This window comes from Ptychodera flava, chromosome 16 (assembly GCF_041260155.1).
Source record: "Ptychodera flava strain L36383 chromosome 16, AS_Pfla_20210202, whole genome shotgun sequence".
Lineage (NCBI taxonomy): Eukaryota > Metazoa > Hemichordata > Enteropneusta > Ptychoderidae > Ptychodera > Ptychodera flava.
Window position 1 is genome coordinate 25,790,249 of NC_091943.1, and position 20,963 is coordinate 25,811,211.

Here is a 20,963-nt window from a genome sequence, read left to right on the forward strand (position 1 = left end):
CAAAGTAAGTCTGGCCCACCCCTTATAATAAATGAAACTGCCCTTACGACTGACAGGAGGTTGACGTTTCTGGTGGAAATTAAAACGCGGCTTCATTGGTGATACAGGGTGTGTTCAAGTGAAAGCGGTGTCTTACAAGCTTTGTATTGACCTTGAAGTGTAGGCGCGGCAAGTGTCAAAATGATGTGGCTGCAATATGTCAAGCAAGACCTTCACCGAGGACCTCGAAACATTATGGACGAAAAACGTTTAGCGATGGTATATCAGTGAAGGGAAACGAACCCATGAAGAATAGATAGTGCAGTGAACCTAATAATTCGATCACACAGAGAATGGGATACGAATTTTAAATTCAGATTCCAGGCGCCAAACTATGGCGCCTGCTCCCCAGTGAAAGTAGTCAGCGATTAAGACTGCCCGGTAGTGATTGAAAAAGTTGAAAAAAGGTGGTTCAATGACCGAGTGAAACAGTTGTAATTGTGGTCTCGACCCTTCTGCACACCTCTAGTTCCGTGAAGCACACTTATAACTGCTAGCACACATGTACACTGACGTCTTGTGTTTGCTGTGACTATGAATAAATGAGTGAATAAATGAATGAATGAATGAATGAATGAATGAATGAATGAATGAATGAATGAATGAATGAATGAATGAATGGATGGATGGATGAATGGCAATATAAATGAATGGATGAATGAATGAATGAATGAATGAATGATGAATGTATGAATAACTGAATGAGTGAATGAAAGAATTGATGAATGAATGGATGAATGAATGAATTACAAACCTTGATAGAAAGGGCTTAGATATGTGTATAAACGAAGTAACAAAAGGTACATTAAGTGGTACGACCAGATAAAAAGTCTGCAAGGGCTGGGCAGACTCTGTGTCTCGCTATCAATTTTTTTCTACCGTTTTACAACAGAAAGTCCTACTGTAACTCATTCATTTTCGGGGCGAACATGTTTTCAATTCAATTTCAGGGAAGCGTAAACCTGAATATATAAATGTGTTCACGGCATCAGCTGTGGTCAAATAAAGTTTGAAATGTGTTCGTTCGAAAGTGTCTCACGTAAAAATTACAATAATTACCAAACACACGGTTACCGTCCCCTTTGCAAGTTGTATATTATTGTGTGTATGTGTTGCCGAGATACCGAAACCGTGACAGATTTAAACTGAACAAAAGGTGCGTAAAGCTTAAACAGTGAAAATTCAAAAAATGTCTGAGACATCAAACACGGGTCGATGCTTTTACAAAGCGCGTACGGTGAGTTGACTGATGATCGACTGTACGCAGAATCGGTGACGGATGATAGTAGTCAACAGAAGACTGGGAACCGAGTTGTGGCTGAAGATCAGTCGCTCTGTTGATAGCGCACTAAGCACTGGCTGACAAGCACGGCTACACAAACGAGGTTCATTATGATCAGCTCTGACCACACAAGCTTTGACATGGTGGTAGCAATTAGGTAGCAATAAGGGAGTTTCCATTTCTTATACGGGGAAGGACAGCATTTCAAACTACTGACATGTTCCGATTTCTTCCGGCCCACCCCCTCATAATAAAGGAAATGTCCCTTAGCCCTGGGAGCAGGCAAAAGTAACGCCTAAAGACATCAACAGAACGCAACGAGAGCGATGAAGAGAGAAGACGGAAACAGAGTTGCCACAAGATCCCATAAACCTTATTGTCTTGTTGTGAACATGTTCATATATGTGCTTATTCGTCTAGAATAAGAAGCCTTCATCTGACGGGACGCTTCTCAACATTAATTTTGTCATTTTTATAGTAACTTTATGTATTTTAATTTGAAATCATAAATTAACTTGGAAAATCATTTTCATACGCGTACGAGAAGAAACGAGAAAGAGATCTGTCTCCATGATTATAATAGGGCGAGTAAAAGGGCAATTTTAAAGAAAGAATCTTTCTTCCTAGCTTCTTTGGATATCAAGTATTAAATCTACTATTTAAAAGCTCTATACTCGATGTCTGAGCATAAAATAAGGAAACTTAGTTCATAGCGCAGTGACGTTATTGGCTGTTGCGCGGTGTTGGCGTCTATCTTATTGTGAAGAATTGTCAAACGTAGCATTCGAAGAAACCCTCGTACTCTGTGTGCAGAACAAATGGTTCAAACAGGGAAACGAAAGGAGTTACAAAGTTCGCCGCATGGTGCTGCACTGACTGCGTAAGATTCACTCTGAAATTGATGACGTTGCACCTGTTGGCAGCCAAGAACACGACTTGCGGAGCGAAGAGGAAGATGATAGAGTCTCTCATTCGAATTCATTTACAACTCAACAAACCTCTTTGACCTCTAGCTTTCGCCTTTTATTCCCCCTTACTGTGAAGAAGAAGGTTGTGAATATTTAGTCTGTGAACATTCACGTCTGATCTGCTATAGTCGTCGATATCTTGACGTTCAGAAATGATCTTTTCTCCAGGATTTATCACACTCATAATGAATACGATAACTGCTTTGTCTCTTTCTGCGCTGCTAAGCATACAGCACACCTGGAAAACTGAAAGAGAACATGTATTTTCCTTCCCCTTCTAAGGTAAACAAACAAGAAAAGAATGGTACAATAAAGGGGAGACACGAATCCGCATGATTGATGTCACTGAAAACGAAAATGACAGGCCACCATTGAATTATGGTTATTGCTATGCTCGTTGTATTGACATTTATAAGAAATGTCTTACACGAGTGCTTCAGTTAGTAAAATTAACTGACATTTAATATTTTGCGGCTGATGAGCTTTCTTATTCTTTCACAGCAATTTCTTTGTTGCGTGACTAGAACTGCTATCGAATTAGTTAAAAATAAACACTAAAAAGGCAAATGTTTGAGTACATAGGTCAATGAGCTACATGTATGTTTAAGGTACTGCGCAGCTCGAAACTGAAAGACCTACACTTTTCGTCAAACCTCAACCTTCAAAAATCAATCAACCATTCTTTTTTTTCAGAATCAACAATACAAATTTGCGGGGAGGGGGGTGTCACTGTGTTAATTCTGGTACCGAATAACCAGATAATTACTGACATTTGAAATTTAAAATGGCCACCATCCCTGTGTTAACTATATTGGGGAAAAAATTAAATTTTAGAGTTTAACAAAAAATAAAACGATGAAAACGTTGCACTCCATAAGAGGTTTAACAAAATTGATTGTAAAAATGTGAGAGTCCTATTTTCTGTCCCCGAGGCGCTTTCTGCCTTTAACAATTTCAATAAAGTTAGAACAGAGTACTTGCACAGCGACGGAGTGTCTTTTTGATATGATTTCAATCTAATTCAAATGGAAACAAAACGTTTTTATTTCAACATCTGCACAAAGATGTTTTGTTACACCTGACTCTCATCAGGTGTGGAACGAAAATGCGTCAAAACGTCAGCCCTACAGATGGTGATATTTCTAATGGACATTTTCTTGCTCCTTCAACGACCTTACTGTCTGATTTCCTTTTGTCACTACGACGTCAGCCGAGCAAATTTGATTGTGATGTCTTTGCTATGTGATTAGTGCCATGCGTTGTGAGTTCGAATGCGATCAAGAATTTACTAAAATCTATAAATTTTGTGATGGAGTTCTGTGCTTGATTGAAATTATAAAGAATTTCCATCTTGGCGATGATGTCAACGACGTGTAAGTGCGACAGTTCAACACCTCTCACGCTGTTGGTACCTGCAACCTCTATCTGTTATTATACTTTATAATTTCTAGTGAACGTCTCTTGAAGTAAACTGTCGTAGAGAGAGACAATCGTCTGACAACAAAAACACGTTGACGCCAAAGTTAATCCCAGAGGAATTGAGACATATTAATATGCGACATCTGACACTAAGTAATAATGATAGTGGGACAAAAATAGTCAATCCTTCCTTAAATAAATGGGTCTTTGATTTACAATGTGTCAATAAAACCCGCTTCTAATTTTAACTCGTTACCATACATGATCATTTCATGGAAAGGTTTAGGTTACGCACTGCTCTTTCCAGTGAGAGTTGATGTCAATACGTCTTCTGTTCCGTCAGCTTTACGCTCGAACCAGTCTGTATCATTAGGTGAGAGCTTTACACTGAGGGAATTTGGAAATTTCTTCAAGTGCTGTGAAAGATATCAGATGATTAAACAGGCATGACGCGGAATTATTGACGGATCATTTTTGAAGATTACAGCACCTTATTGAAAGCTACAGTGGCCCTTAATTATTCTTTGCCAATTTTATTATTGAGGGCTGACAGTTTTGTTCGAACCATCATTTACTTGCCAACTTGCATTATATAATTGCAAACAAGCTTTAAATAAATGTGGAGGATTATGGGAATGTATAGAATTCTAGTAAGAAAAACTGCAAGCACAAAAGAAACATCCGAATTACTTGGTCACAGAAAGACAAGGATTCCGAGGTAAACATGTCAAAACTGAGCCTTATCGGCAAATAGTTGAAAGTAACAAGTAGCGTCTGCTTTCAAGAGAGTTTCTCTACGTTTGCATGACTAAGGTTGAGATACAATTGACCTTCGAAGATAACGTTTTTCACTGGATTATTTTCTGATGTTAAGGGGAATTGGTTCATAACTTACTTCCTGATGATTTTTTACTTCACATGCCTCCTAATCTCTAATTTCGTTTCAATGTTGGCTCTTGGATTTCTGCAATTTTGCCTTCAGTGAAGACAAAACCGAATATATTACGTTTTTCCAACACCTCGCTTGTATGATGACGAAATTTTGCATTTCTTTATTACCTTTTCATTATCAGACTAAGATGTGTTGAGTTATCCTTGACTGGTATGTCTTCTTTAAATTTCACGTTGTGAAAGTCTACCCTGCTGCTATGATATATTGTTGTCGTTTAGCGCAAGCTGATAAGTATTTGTCAAGATCTATGACTGAAGACTCGGTTCCTGCGTCCATATATTTACATCTTTGGTAGATTCATGTGACTCTTTAACACGGGCTTGCTAATTGCTCGATGAATCTTATCCAACATTCTATTTTGAGGCGCTGCGATAGTTCATTGCAGAGAGTTGTTCTGTTGCTAAGTAGTATTGCATTTTAGCAAATTGCTGTTTTATTCCCATTTTAATACCCGCCAAAATCCTGGTAATGTAACCGCTCAACATGCTGAATACAGTTTTAAACTTTGTGGATTTTTACCGGTTTTCTAACTTTGAAGTTTTACTCATGCACCACTTGGTTTCAGTTTCTAATAAGATGGCGCCAAAGAGATATAACAAGAGAGGAGAATGATGAAGAAAATTCATGTAGAAAACATAAACGCGTGAATTAATAGTGTGAACAATAATATTATTTAATACATGTAATTTTAATGTCTTGACAAAAACAAGGATCTGTTTCAACGACCTACATGAAACGTTGGTGGCATCATATGTGCCAAGCGTATTTAAATAGCATGCTTAACACTACGTTTAGCGAATATTTATTAAAAGTGGTCTTACATTATCGCCGATACATTTACATTTTGCTGTTGAACATATCACTCATCAAAATTACATTTATTTAACATAAAGGCAAATGGTAGAAAAATGTGTTCAATACAAACACATAAAAAGACAAAGCTCACCTTGTTTCATAAATTTAAAGAAAATAAAGCTGCAACACATTACTAGATTCAGAGCATTGATATAACGAGGGATACAAATCTGACGGTCGTGTCTGCATAAATATTATTTGGTATTTGAAGGGTGCATCAGAAAAAACTTCAGACTGTTTTAATGACAGTCATTATCTTAAACTTGTAGGTAAAATATTAACAGCTTTACGTAATGTGTTTTACTTTTACGTAATGAATGTTACTTGAATTTTACAATGTGTAACAAGTGATTCTTGGTCATTTTTAGGGAAAGAGTGATTTCAGCTACGACAAACTTTCACTGGTGAGGTAACACGTTACTTTTGGATATCGATATCATAATTGTAATATCTTTATAATACTCGATTTCCAGCCCATAAAACAAGACTTCCAAAAACAATACTTGATTCAAGCTTTATTAGATTTAAATTATATTACAAACAAAGGGAAAAATAGGACTTCAAGTTTCAATTGCACCAAGTCTGAACATTTGGTATCAATGTAAAAATGTAACGACAACCATATTATGCTTATAACAATAAAAAATATCGCAACCTTGTGTTAATCTAATCGGAAGGTATAAGAAGAAGAAATATGTAATCAACGAAAATCAGAAACGTCACTCATCAAAGTTTTGACGGGTGTAACGTAACACATGAATCCAGTACCTAAAATTCAGCTATATTGCCAAATATGTATTACTTGACGGTATTAAACGTGCTAAACTTGATGATTTCAGTGCGTGATTTAATTCATGTTTTATTTATCAAACTACAAGTATAGATCTATTGTAGAACAATTAAAATTGCTATATTTTCATAAAACGTTAAAATTCAAAAACAATATACACTAAGTTACCAAATATACATTATTTAAATTTAAAATAATTTGCTACATACGAGGGTTTTCATACTTTACTTCGTCAATATATTTTAAGGTTAAAAAATTCATCAAGATACTTCAAATTAGCTATAGCTAAATAACAATGTAAACACAAAGAAAGGCTAGCGATTTTTATCCTGTCTCTTAGACTGAACACATCTAGTTTTCGATACTATTAGTCAAGTTAGTTAACTTAGAGATTGTAAATAAGAGGCTGATTTTTAACAACTAACGAATAAGAACAAAAATTTCACTTCCACTAGATATCATGCGAAGGACATCTTAGAGTAACTAAAGGTCTACATATGTTTGATTGACGCTTTCGAATTCGAGTTGTCGCAAACGTCCAAACACGGGCTAAATAGCATTTCCGAAAATACAAATTACAATGATGGTTTCTTACATTTGAAGTCGCATTTATCTTTTCTTAGAGATCACTGTATATATTGACACTCCGTTTGCATTACAAATAATAGTAGGATATGTATAGGAAAAGACTGATAAATATATGGTAAGTGAAACGTTGACGATACGATTGAAAAAAACCTTGACAACCAGAAAATTTCATATTCTATTAAAATAATGGTCACTTTATGGCGAATATTTTGTAATTTAGGCCACACACAATTTATTAGTTTCATTCGCTACTATTATCGATTTCATGACAGGGGCTGACATTGCAGTAAAACTCTGAACTATTCTTGACTTATCAGTTACTTAGTCATTTGTGACGAAAATTTGTCTTGTGGTCGTCAGCATTAGTCTCTAAGCAACGTTGATAAGTGCAAAACTTGTCACGGCTTCCCCCGGTGATTGTACGAATTTTCCGCCATTACTTCACTTGCTTAAGATTACGTCAGCTGATTACACAGGCACAAGGTAGCATTGACGGTGGATTTCGGTGACACCTGTAACAATGTCGTACTGAATATCAGTCATTTTCAATTTGCAAATGAAAGAATCGTGAATGTGCATCACATTAAGGTGGCGTTAAACTTAACCAACACACTATTTTCAATGCAACATTTCTCATCATAGATAACATGAAAACTCATACTATTTTCAAAGAGCAGAAAATCTAGAGTTTAGTATCGCAACACCAGTTTACTCAAAGTATGAAGATACATATTCGGGGTAGAAAACCTAAGTTTTGGTATTATTGATGAAAATTAAGTCAAAAACTTAATGAGTCTACTATTTTATGTAATTGATTATCTCATTCTAGAGTATATGTAGGAAGAAGGACAAATTTATTTTGCATTATCTTTTACCATTCTTAAAAAGAGGAATTAAAATCATGACTCTGTCTTTTTACCTTGCATCCACTTTCCCAAGTCCTTGTACTGTCGACAGAATATCCACATCTGTGTTGTGTTGTTGTCAATTTGAAACTGATTTCACGGCCTGAGGGTGATGATGAATAAGCACTTCAATGAATATTTTGAGCAATGAACCCATGTTCAATTTTTGGAGCGTGTTGTGTGTCATAATGTATTCGTGTCAGCACTTAGCACAAAAACAATTTCTCAATGCTTTTGAAGTCGGCTGTTTCACAGTCTTATCTGATTTACATTGGATATTTATTTCCTCTACAATCGAAGTATATGGATCGAGAAACACTAAGTCAACGCTTTCCTTACGGATCAGGAAACACGAAATCGATGACTTCTTTAATGATTAATGGACGGCATAACATTTGTCCATTTGATACTACACCATACGTTCATACACTTCAGTAACTTTCATTTGACAATTAACCTCCACGGCATATCAAAAGAAATAGATTTTGACTCACCGTGCAACAGATCAAAGTCCACATAATAGCTTCCTGTATGTGTGACATTGTCTTCTGGTACAAATATGTTTGCCATATTCCCTTTGAAAGCCACGTCGACTGAAAACTTTGAATCGTTATGGGCACTAGAGTTGTTAGGCAGTTTGAAAGAAACATAGGCTGTGGTGTTCTCATTGACTGGTGCTGATCCTTCCAATAATATCTGAATGGCGTGATAAGTTCTTGAAATCTGGAAGGCAAACAAAACATATAATTATCTATGATCTATCCATCTATCTATCAATATATATATATATATATATATATATATATATATATATATATATATATATATATATAAATCGACTGTGTTCAATAGGTGTAGTCTGCAAATAATATCTGTTACTGCCGATGGCCTTTGTTTTGCTTGAGGCTTATATATACGTACTTTCGAAGTTGTGATTGAAATTAACTAAAACATTGCACTCGGTTGTAGTCCGACTAAGCTCTCATCGGAGTCAGATACGGTATACAGTTACAATTGCCTGAAAGTAAAGCATTGTGACGCGGTCCCGGTAGCTTGGATTTTGTATTGTTAAACTAATTAACTATATATAGTGTTCCAGCCAGGAATTGTTAATAAGTGGACACTGTGTCCCACTGCCGGTTATGTTAGGGACCGTTTCAGATTGTCGCAGAAGTTCAAAAAGCGAAATTCATTCGTTTAGATGGGGGGAAGGGGTTTGACCTCCATTCAATTAGTGAACTTCACTTTCGCACTTTTATTTTGTGATCACAAGTTTTCGTGTGTTTATTTTAAATGAAAGAAAAACTGCACACTCGTGCCAACAAATTTGTAACTGTTTCCATCTCGTTTGTGCCCAAAACACAATTTACCGATAGTAACATTGTATCCTAAACCTTTCATTCATCAAATTATACAAAGACAAAAAGTATCAATTTTTAAAATGTGCTATTTATAAGCGTCTCTTCTAACCACTAGATGTCTTTATTCTCACTTGTTATGCATCTGGTTATAGTCGTTTTAATATGATTGAGCATGCCTGGGCCCCCTTGTCGAAGTTTATCGTCGGAGTGACTCTACCTATTATGTCTACCTGAAGAAAAAACAACGTGTAAACAGGCTGATTTAAACGAAGCTCAAAGTCACTGTAAGGAAGCAAGTGTCTTCGACAACGCGATCAAAACAGTCAATGCATGCTTGAACGGCAAAAACTGGACAGGGTTTCCTGTAATAAGTGAGGGATATGCGTGTATCGGTAAATCGCCTGAACCATATGACGATTACTCGGATGTTACTGCATTTGCAAGTGGGCATTGCAGATCAAGCCTCGGTTTGTTGATTTGAATAACGAGTATTTGTTTCTAATGAAACACGCAGTGCGGGGGGCCCATCAGGTTCAGTTGTACTCACTGCAGAGCTAAACCGGTACAAGCCCTGGAAACTGAAGTTTCTACGCCATTATGTTAGCAAAGTTAGCAAAGTTAGCAAAGTTCACACCGGCCCTTACATGACTTTTATTGAGAGAACCTGCCAATGGGATTTGAGTAAAGGAGCGGCCTGTTAACTTGACTAGACGTGTCCTTCTATCATCGAACGCGACTTGCCAGTGAAGCGATGTCAACGTGGTTGTAAATATGTGTTCTACTCGCGCGCAGACCAGGAACGACACGAAATTCTCGTCCACTTTTGAGAACGACAGCTGGACCAACAGCATGAGAGAAGAAGGAAACGAAAGGCAGTTGAAATGAGCGGAAATGACAACGGCGACTCGCAAACTACAACCCACATGTGTAACTATACAATTTTGAAATTGCAAGCGATGAAACCTGCTTTTTTACCGCCCCTACCAATTACAAATTGCGTGTTCACAAAGACAAAAAAGAGCACACGAGATGATAAAAAGGGGAAGTAAAATAAAATGAAACTTTTATGCGGTAGTACTCAAATCTGATCGATTACTTTAATTGTAATGTGGCAAGGGGAATACGTCTTTAGTAGCTATAGCAAAATGCAACGTTGTACTCTCAGGCAGACATTAACATTTCGCACTTTTGAAGTTTCGTTTAGAGGGAGGGGGTTACGATCTAAACGAAGGAATTTCGTTTCTTGAAATTCTGCGACAATCTGAGACGGTCCCTTATTTAACAGATAATGTTACTTTGTACTTGAAGTAATCTGTGCTATTATATGCACATATATTACATATATATTTTTCTGTCTGTCTGTTCGGAAAAGAAACAAAAATTATTAATTATTTTACCTGCACCTCGCATAGATAGTGCGTCATGGAATCGGATTCGATGTACTGTCCCACGATGACGGTTTCGTTTAATGGCGGTTGATAATTACCAAGCCATACGCCAATATCCTCCGGTGTATTTTGTACTGAGATAAAAAGAACGTACACAGAATATTAAATGTGGTTGCTCTAGTTTACTCTAGATGACGATTGACACGAAATGGAAACAGGACAAACCTTTACCAAACGATGTTAAAATCGATCTTTCATCACGCAAAATATAAGAAAGTATGTCGTTACTGACACTTTTTGCGAGAACAAAACCTCTTCATCACTGTGAATGAGAAAATCAACGTTACTAGTGAGAAGACTTAATAATAGCCAGATAACAAAAGTACAGCCATCTTTTTTCCATGGTAAGTTTCAACTACCTAAAGTCAAGTGCATTCGCCAGTCAATTTCCTGCTGATTTTCAATTATAAAACCAAAACTAATGTTTCATCATATAATCTTAGATATCAATCTTACCTTTGAAATCTCTACCACTGTCATCCTTTAACCATAACGTCAAAATGTCAGTGGTAAATCGATGTGTCATGTTTTTAAGCTGATGGTGGTGACCACTTAACTGAAGTATCTGGAATGACAGTAATACCGGGTAGATAATAGCATAACCAGATAATTGTGGACAGTTGGTTGTAGACTAAAGTTTTGCACATTTTGGAGATGTACGAGATGCAGCGAATAACTGTAGAAAATATGACTGTCTTACTCTGAATGTTCGGAAAGTGAAGAGACATAAACAGTAATGAATGGTGATGTGCTTTATTGAATCACATGGCATCGAGTTCTAAGCAGGCTATTGGACATACTTGAAGGAAATTTGACTGACACAAAAACTACTATCTGTTTTTACTATTCTGGATCCAATTGAGTCTGCCGGCAACCCGGGTAGAACACTTTCAGCAGGTGGTAGCAGGACACTGGAGGCATCACTTATCATTGTAGTACTGTCGCATATATTTTCAATGGAGTCCTTTTCAAGATGTAACACAAGTGAAGAAGCGTTGACAACAATACTACCACTTCCCACGGGGGTCCTATCGAGGACAAACATCGCTACCTGTTCTGTTACTGCCACAACGGTCTCCGTGAAGGCCTGTGTCTTCTCATAAATAAAAGACATCTCATCTTGGCCATCGGCAAATGACTCGGTAGCGGACTGAATAATGTCAATCAGGGCTGGTTTATTTCAGGATGGAAAAAGAAATTAAACAAAATTGCTGCCAAAGCCGCAATTTAAACAGTTTTAACTATTCAATTGTTCTCTTTCCACATCAACGCCTTAGACTATGTATAACAACATTTGGAAACTTTCCCGCAATCAATTCCAATAATGTCTTGAGATGCATATTGCTGGTTTGTTGTGCAAACGACTCGACTTAAATCGATATTACTTTTGTGGTAGTCTCATTTATTAAAATTAAATTAGATTGTTGATGATCGGAAAATGCAAATGAATTAATTGGGCAATTTGTGTAATTGAGAAAGTGGGTAGCTATGCATGCCGACATGCTTGTTAATTGCGCCACGAACAATTTAAATAATTACTTCTTGAAAAGAATTGTGTTCCATTCTGTACAATATTATCAGCGCTATAACAAAACAAGCCATGAATCAATTTCTATATTGGAATGAAAGTTTAATATGGTCTCGGTTCAGGGCAGGGCATTGTAAATTTGCTAGGCGTTGCCTAGCAACTCGTCCAAAACACTACGCTTACGTAATCAACGTGACAGAGCAGATTATTTTCTCGAGTGTTTGTCATTTCGATATCTTTCACTCATTTCACGATTAACTGAGAATGACAAGCGGTGTCATAAGACTTCATAAGACTTCATTAGACTTCATCATTCCCCGACTACACGAACCAGCATGCTGCGACGTAATCGACATCAATTAGGCTAAAATGTTCGAACCATTTTACGTCACACAATGCAGTGAATTTTGAACCTTCGCTTTCTCAGACTGATGATTGAGAGGAATGTTTATTCTTTCAACCAGACTCATTAAACGTCGACAGAGATTACATTGTTTAGTCTGTTGCATTTATTGCTTATACCGATTGCATTTGTTCGTAGGTTCACCCTGTAGCCCTCTCAGCGGTTCCACGATATGTTTCACGCAAAGGTCAGTAATTTAAAATTATGGCATTTGTGTCTGATGCTTTTCTAGATGAAACTTTCGTCGCGGACAAGACACCACACTTTTTTAGCGTTATAAATTATATTGCCTCACAACATGATATAGTATGTTTCAAGTGCGTATAAAGACTCTGAACATGAGCAGCAATTAATTGTTAGATATAGATATAGTAGAGGTTTTATTGTCAAAATTAGTAAGGCGCCAGAAACATATAAATGTGCTTTCGTGTTCAGAAATTAGTTGCAATTACGTAGATACATCATTTTTGAGACAGTAATGTTGGCATTTGGAAAAACATAGACTGGAACATAGAGGTTCGGGTATGGATGGATAGGTGGGTGGATGAATGGCCGTATGGAAGATATATGTGATTTGGTGGTTTGTATGTCGAGTAGATGAAGAGAAGAGTGAATACAGGGTGAGTCTATGGAGAAACGAATGATCAAATGAATGGATGAACTGATGAACAAGTCTATATGACATGAAAGATTGTTTCTGTGCATAATAGTTACTGATTAATCAATGAGTTGTTGGCTTGATGTGTGAGAAAAGTGTGACTAACCATAAATATGATCTGTACATTTAATCAATGTCTTATCCGCTACAATAAGTAAACACTAGATACAAACCTTGTGCTAGAACCACGCTGTCTCTTAGGTTAACCTCTACTCCCGACAACTTGCTCGTAAAGTTGAGTAAACCATTGATGATATCGATGTTCTAATTATAGGAAACAAAAAGAAGATTTTTTTTTAATTGACACAAAGCGCACGCAAATGACTTTGTTTTGTAATTATACGATCGTACGAATGTTTCAAGCCTTAAGCCATAATACGCCTTATTTGATCATATTCAAACTTCAGTCGCGATGGTTACATTGAATATGATAAGTATCGAAACCAAATTGTCGTGGATAGACTCGAGATTTGTTTATTACATGAGCTTTACACGTACGAATGAGTACTTAAAGGGACAAAGTCGCTCTATTTTGACCTTTTGTGACTTCAAGACAACACGAAATATTTGCATGAAGTCACTCAATGAACTAACGGTACGACGGTACATTACTGCAGCAGTGTAAAAAGATACCCCTCGAGTGAATGCAAACGGAAGATTTCATTTATACTTCAGATATGGATTGTTCGTCTTCCGACTTGCTAGCTTATGACAAAGTTAGAGATCCATATCTAAGCTAATTCTTAACTGATGAATAAAGTCGACTGGTCAAAATCTAGTGGTTTACCGTTGCTTGGTGTGCTTTATTGCTTAAATAATAACCGGCAAATTTCTGTAATATGTATAGTGCAGTTGAAACCAGTTGCCTTGGTAAATAATCTATCTGGGACTAACATAGGAAATCCCCATAGACTTATTTAATGGATGTACACTGTATCTAAAAGGTGAACTTTACCGATGACGAGGATCCATTTATACTTTCAAGGACTTCATGAAGCATAGCCGCATCGTCCTTTCCTAATCGTTAAAGCGATGAAGAAATAAAACAGTACTTAAGGCAAAAATATATGTTGACCCTGCCATACTTTGAAACGTTTGTGGAAATGATGGTTTATACTTAGACTTGTTTGTCGTCTATCTTTGTTCTGCTGTTTGTGTTTGTCATATCGAGCTTGTCACTATTAAATTTATGACTATGTTGTAGATTATGGCTTGGTATCATTGTTCTGATTAAATACGAAGATGCGATATCAGCGTTTCCTTCTTGAAAAAGGTATCATACGTAAAGGTTTATTTGGAAGAAAATAAATGGCTACTCTTTGAAGAATGTTATCGTTACAAAGGTGTTTTCACCTCGCAGAAGATAGTTTTTGCACAGTGTTACCTTCACATAAGTAATATCTTATGCTGTCACAATGTTCGACGACCCAGTCACAATTTACTTCAGTTCTGTAGAAATTACAAGACAATGTGGTTAATTCAATTTTATCTCACCAGAGGAGACCCATTCGACGCACCCTAAACATCTGAACATTTGTTGATAACGATGCATGTATGGGTAAGCTTATCTTTTGCTCATATCACCAATCTTACTATGTCTATTACGTAAAGAAGTACATAATGATAATGTTTCCAGCCTTTACAGCAATGTACGCCAATATGTCAAAAAATTGACGCATTATCATTTTGACTACGGACTCTCACATATGATTGTGTAACATGGTCGGTAGTCGGAGCCTGTACTAAATTGATTAGCATTTGGCGAGCATAATGCAGTGTGATAAATAATATCAATATCAAAACCCCGGCTCGAAAAAGCTAGGGTTCGGAATTATCTAAGGTGTGGTCTAAGATCATGAGGTGTTTCTGTCCTTTGTTCTCCTTTGACAATGCAATCGTTATATGTTGTTCGATTTTTGGATTATGTGACGGGGGCTAAAATCAGGTTTCGACGTCGACACTCGGACATCTGACTGACATGGCTTGCAAAATGGATAAAGTATTCTTTTTATCATGGAAAAAGTAATGAAAAGATCGTTACAAAAAGTTAGGCGATCGAGACGAAGACTTAATGACATATAAGAGAAACTGTCATAGTGGACTACTGGCCAAATATTGTGGCAAAGTTGTCTTTTTAGGAGTGATGCATGTATCCTATCAGTTGCAATCTGAGAGCTCCAATTTTTTTGTGAGATCAATTATGAAAGAAATTACTCAAGGAACGAAAGTGTTTAAATTGGCAAATACTGTGTATGGTTCATGTCTCGGCACGAACTATTACTAAGCAGAAAATTGAAGGAATAAAATTAACATGTATAACAGAAATTGGAAAATGGATGAAAAAATCGGGTAAATTATTTTTACCATTACTTGTACACTTTATCGATAAACTTCGTTCATTTTTAATAATGTGACAGACATATTCTGGGAAAGAAAAGACGAATATCTCAACAAACTTTTTAAGTTTAATGTTGAATATTGTAATGGTGTAAATGCAAGAAATGTAAATGTTTGAAAATTTATCCTAAAATAATCTGTATTAGGAATGATGTACGCATTGTTCAACTTGATAAAAAACATCATTATGTCTTTTGCATTGATCGAATTTAGCGAACATATGTCAAAGTCAAAGAAAAGATTTGACTTTTTAAAATATTAACTTGAAGAGCATCAAACAAAGTGCAATATTTTTGTCAAAATTACAATACTTTCCAATAAACCTAACAAGAATTAAGGATATTGTTCTATGAACTGTTCTCAATTCTGCAATCGGCATGACTTTAAGCGGTCCACAAAACATCGATCAGATTTGACCATTTATAATAAAAGTCAAACACGGACAAGGAAAAGTTTTAAAATAAACTCGGGTTTTGTACTTACGATAGGTATATGCATAGACCACTTTCAAGTGTCTGGTTAGGGGCAAAGGTTGTATGTGTCAAAGCCAGGCCATCGCTGTTCACCACTTCTTTCTTATCAGATATACTCGCATCAAGCCACGACACCGTAGTACGACCGTCTTGTCTGCTAGCAACAAACTGTATTACCATCTGATGCTTTGCTTCAGATTCATCAGTCAGTAAAGTTAAACCAAAATTTTGGCAGATTTCGAAAGCCCCCGACTTAGTTTTCGGACCCAGCGTAATAATGTTAGAAGAGTCTGAAAGGACAATGACAATTATTTTCAAATGGCGTTTTTGTTTTAAGTTTGATAACATCCTTTAAATAATAAAGTAAAGCGCTAGCATCAGGCAACCACCCCATTAAAACAAAAACCCGAGTTTCAAGTTGCTATTGAAAACTCGAGCTTGCAGGAGTTTAAATCTCTGTTTGTATAATGTGTTTTTTTTAAATATTGTAAACATTGGCCAGTACATGGTGTTGAGTTTAGCCTCAAGGTAAGATAAAATGTCGTAATCATACTGAGCACCCCTTAACCGCCACTATTTTTGATATAAATCATGTAAAAGATTATATTCTGTGCTCAAAGATTCGTTTTTCAAAGCTTTTTGTAAGGTGTTTTAGTTACCACTGAGGCACAAATTCGAATCAGATTTGACCATGCGTTACTGACATGGGAGATTAATTACTCTAGTCTATCAGGAAGTCATTACAGAAAGCTGACACCAGTAAAACTCAGACTACATCAAAAGGCCTAATCTTGAGATAAGAAATAGGGGTTTGCTGTATCATTTTACGCACTGGTTGCTTCATGGTAAGGTATAAATACATAAGTGCCAAAATCTGTAGTTCAATCTGTATGTCGAGGTGTTGTTCGATTGAGCACAGAATACTGTATTTGAACTCAACATTTTCGCATCAATTGTAAGCGCTGAGACATGGCTAGGTCAGATAGATCTCCTTTGCAATAATGAGGTGCAGCAACATTCGTTCATTACCTATGAATTGATGTTGGATATTAAAGGAATTTCCAAAGAAAATGAAGACATTGCTCGATTGTATTTGTAATGGACAAATGTACTATTTGCAATGAGCAATCTAGTGCAGTATGCAACATTCGTTGAAAAGAAGTCTCCATATCGGGTGTATGCTGTTGTTCGGTATCCGTTTAATATGTTGATCTAACTGTTGCATCACTAGACAGTGAACTTAACAAAACCCTAGCGATACATTCAGAGGTAAGAGGTGCAATTACAGACATGATAGGTAATTCTTGGGCGTACCTGCGGTTTCGCACATGAGGTTCCTCGTTTTACTGCATGAAATGTCTTTCCATTCACCTTTCCTGTAATTTATTGAGCAAAAGGTGGCATTAGAAGGCATTCCCTACCAGCATTTCATGTATATTTGTAATTTGAAGTATGCTCTAACACAGAACTAAATCTGTTGTATATATGACATACCGATTTGATATTATCTTAAACCTTCTCAGGAGTCATGAAAAGCGATTTCAACAACAACGCAAAGTTCAAAAGGGCAGTGTTGGACCTTACATGAGATAGAGACAGTCGCCATTGTCTTTCGGAAAGTTTCTTTGAAGGGTTTAAACGTCAGCACTTCCCCATCGCTTGTCATCACAACACTTTTGTTCGTCGTTAAGCTAGCATCTATCCAGAAATTATAATCGGCTGCATGTTGTTCTTCCAAGGCATCAAGGATACGTTGGTGTTTTTCCGCACTATCATCTTTTACCAATCGTAATTGGAACCGCTTGCACAATTCCAGTGCTACTGATTGGTTTGACCCGGAAAACTTAACGATATTCACTGAGTCTGTAAAAAGATTACAAAAATCCCAAACAAATAAATAAATTATCGCTGCAGCAGTGCTAGCGTAATCGAAGTCTAAGCTTCTCTAATGATCGCTTGAGTCATATATTCAAAGTTTGGTAGTGGCTCTAACATGTACATTCTGTGCATTCGATAATTTTTGAACATTCACCGCAATGCATTCGCTTGTTGTTATTGACTTGGCTCTAGGGAATATGCGGTACATCTCCATTGTTTGAATACCTCAACCATCTTATTACTTTGGCAGCAAAACATCACTTTGGACTGTTGCGTAGACCATGGTTGCGGTAGTTTCAGCCAGTTTGTTAAAGTTTGTTGGTGTCGTTCACTCCGGCACACTGCACTGTTTCGCTACAATTAAAATGATAGTATTTGATTGTTGGTAGTTGTCATTGGCTAGGGGGATGTTTCAATTATTTTGTATAAGTAAAAAATCTTTGACAAACTTCACTTTGACAATAACGCATTCTTTCATTCTTTTTCTTACTATGAGCGTGGTCATGATTTGCTCGAGAAGATATGGTGATATTTAAGCGGCACAGCTTTAATCATATTTACTTTTGTGAAAACCAGTCTGAGAATTTGTTTCTTTATTGCTAGATGCGTTGTAGAGGATTAATTTGTTCAGGAAGTCAGTCAATATTTGACTGAATCGATGACATGAGAACACTGCATAATTGAAACTTTTGCTTGAAATACTAATTGCCTGTTGCTGTTGGCGTGGTTACTGCTGCTAGGGATGATTGGCAGATATGTAAGCTGTTTATTCTATGTGGAGCATTTTTAATTTCGCCCCGAAACACACAGTTTTGCTGCTGCGTATTGGAGAAGTTATCGTTGCAATGAATTCTTCAATTCCGGTAGTTTCGACAAGTGTACACTGTACAGAGAATAATTTGCAAATTTCACATCTATTTGCACGTTGCTGTGGTCGTGGTTGTTGTTGCTAAATTAAGAACGATACAGCTGATTTTTAAGCTGTTTTGTAAGTGGAGAAGTCTTTATCAAGTTCAATTTGGCTAGAAAGACATGATAGTCTTGCCGTAGCTAAGGCTTGGCCATGGTTGTCAGGAAGAAACTATTTTTGTTTGCTACCTGGAGCAACCATATTCATATTCACTTTGGCTAAGGAGGGGAGTGAGCAAAAGCTTGAAAATATTGTGCTTTTCTGGAACTTGAACAAGGCTGGACACTGTAGGAATAGAATAGAAATGACTGAAAAAGTTCAAAATTACTATGACACTAAAGCCATGAAGAGACAGGGGAGATGACTGATGAAATAAGCAAAAAGGTAGCCATTCCACAACGACATGATGATAAAAAGCCAGCGCTATCCGAAATAAAGCACAATTTTCGTCTGTATGAGAAGGCAAGATGCGAGTTGTATAGAAATTTTCCAATGAATGGGAGAAAGCAAAACAAAATGCGAAGTAAGTAAAACGAGAAGTAAGCCAAAGTTATTTGAAAAAAAATTAAAAACTAAAAACACTTGATATCTTACAGATATTGCCGCCTAACTGCCTATGAGAAGGGACATGCCGGCAAAGTGTCTTCTCAAGTACTGGCTATTCCCATGACGAATTAAGCGTCGACAAAAAGAAAGTGTAATCACAACAAATTTGAATCGACAGTAATTGTTCCGCTACTTCCTACAGAAGCAATGATGTCATTAACACACCAAATGTTTTTGAAAACACTAATGTTTGAATTGTGCGTGACGGAATTGTATACATCTAAAATCCGAGAACGAAGTCGCCTGTTAAATATAAAAACAACCATATTACTGGTTCTGGGTCATGATCAATTAGCACGTTTCTTCTTCTTTTCACGTGGGGTAAAGTGCAAAAGTGTTATTGTCCATGTACGATTTATCGAAGGGTTGGCTTAAAACAAACCACCAATGTAAAATATTACAATCGTCACCAAGAAAACTGTGGCAGAGAGACGAGGACATTCTTAAAATGTGTAAAAGGTCATCTCTGGAACTGCAGAAAATACAAGAGGATGAACTATACCAAGAATTGAACATAAAAGTCACCGTGGAGTAAACGCCATTGGAGATCACCCTCTTGTTCGGAACTGGACTGAGATAGCACGAAGTACACATAGGCATAACATTTTCCAGAAGAGAAAGAAGAGTTCTCCAAACTATATCTTGATTTTTAATATTCCCGAGAAAATTATACATAATCAAGAGGACAATTCAAAATAATATCGTCATCACTACTCTTACAGATAAGTTCGAATGAATGCGAAATACGACGGCGAGAATGAATGAAATCAACTCTACTTCCTATTTTCCTATTTGATAAAATTATATCCAAAAGAAACCAAGTTTTTAAAGTGGCTTGGGGAGTGGCGGTGTTTATGCACAAGGTCAACAAGATCACCTATTTCGGTAATGTCAGCACCGACAAACTGATTAACAAGAGAGATATCAACAGAATTTGAAAAACTAACACAGTCACTGTGAAAAAAGGTTCATTGAAAATGTATTTTATTGAAATAGGTCCAGCTTTTCTCAAGGAGGAGAAGAAGAAGAAGAACAATAAAAAGAAAGCAAGAATTGAAATCAGAGAACAAGGTCAGATCTGATGATCACTAATTAAAGATTAAGGAGTAAAAATGGAAACTGTAGAAAATGAACAACAATGACTGAAAAAGAAGAAGAAGAAGAGATCAAGCAATAATAACAGGACCCCAAAGCCCAGTAGGTGTGGACAACTTAGAAATTGATGGATAAATGATAAATACGTCGTGTTCTTTTATGTAAACATTTTGTTAAATAGAGAAGTTAACAACAGACTGGTCTGTTGATCTTTTGCTCTAAATCTGCTCTATTGTTTAGCATGCTTTGTTCATTCAATGGATAATATCTGATTTTTTTGCAGGTGAGCGAGCCTGTGGTAACTGGATACATTCAATTATATAATATTTTGTCAAATACAAAAGACACATCTCTGCTCCGCGAAAGTTTACAAGATTGTGTGCGCATGTTGTGTTTGCAAGTATCACC

The 20,963-nt window shown here is 36.6% G+C and overlaps 1 protein-coding gene across 1 annotated transcript; it reads right to left on the reverse strand.

The window, feature by feature from the left end:
* Positions 1–6,006: 6,006 nt before the first annotated feature.
* Positions 6,007–17,789, reverse strand: LOC139114416 (uncharacterized). Its single transcript, XM_070676138.1, has 12 exons — positions 17,651–17,789; positions 17,381–17,442; positions 16,077–16,356; positions 14,581–14,645; positions 14,152–14,213; positions 13,370–13,460; positions 11,452–11,777; positions 11,064–11,172; positions 10,557–10,681; positions 8,293–8,521; positions 7,813–7,901; positions 6,007–7,405 (listed from the first exon to the last, which is right to left on the reverse strand). Coding segments are annotated over exons 1-12 (1,497 nt in total). The 5' UTR covers positions 17,653–17,789; the 3' UTR covers positions 6,007–7,348.
* Between the last annotated feature and the right edge of the window lie 3,174 nt (positions 17,790–20,963).

Excerpts from the sequence above, each read along its gene's own strand:
- LOC139114416 (XM_070676138.1), bottom strand. Across the intron at positions 16,357-17,380 it reads CCTCATGTGCGAAACCGCAG|ACTCTTCTAACATTATTACG; the intron begins GTACGCCCAAGA and ends TTGTCCTTTCAG. Across the intron at positions 10,682-11,063 it reads CAGTGGTAGAGATTTCAAAG|TACAAAATACACCGGAGGAT; the intron begins GTAAGATTGATA and ends TTTTTATCTCAG.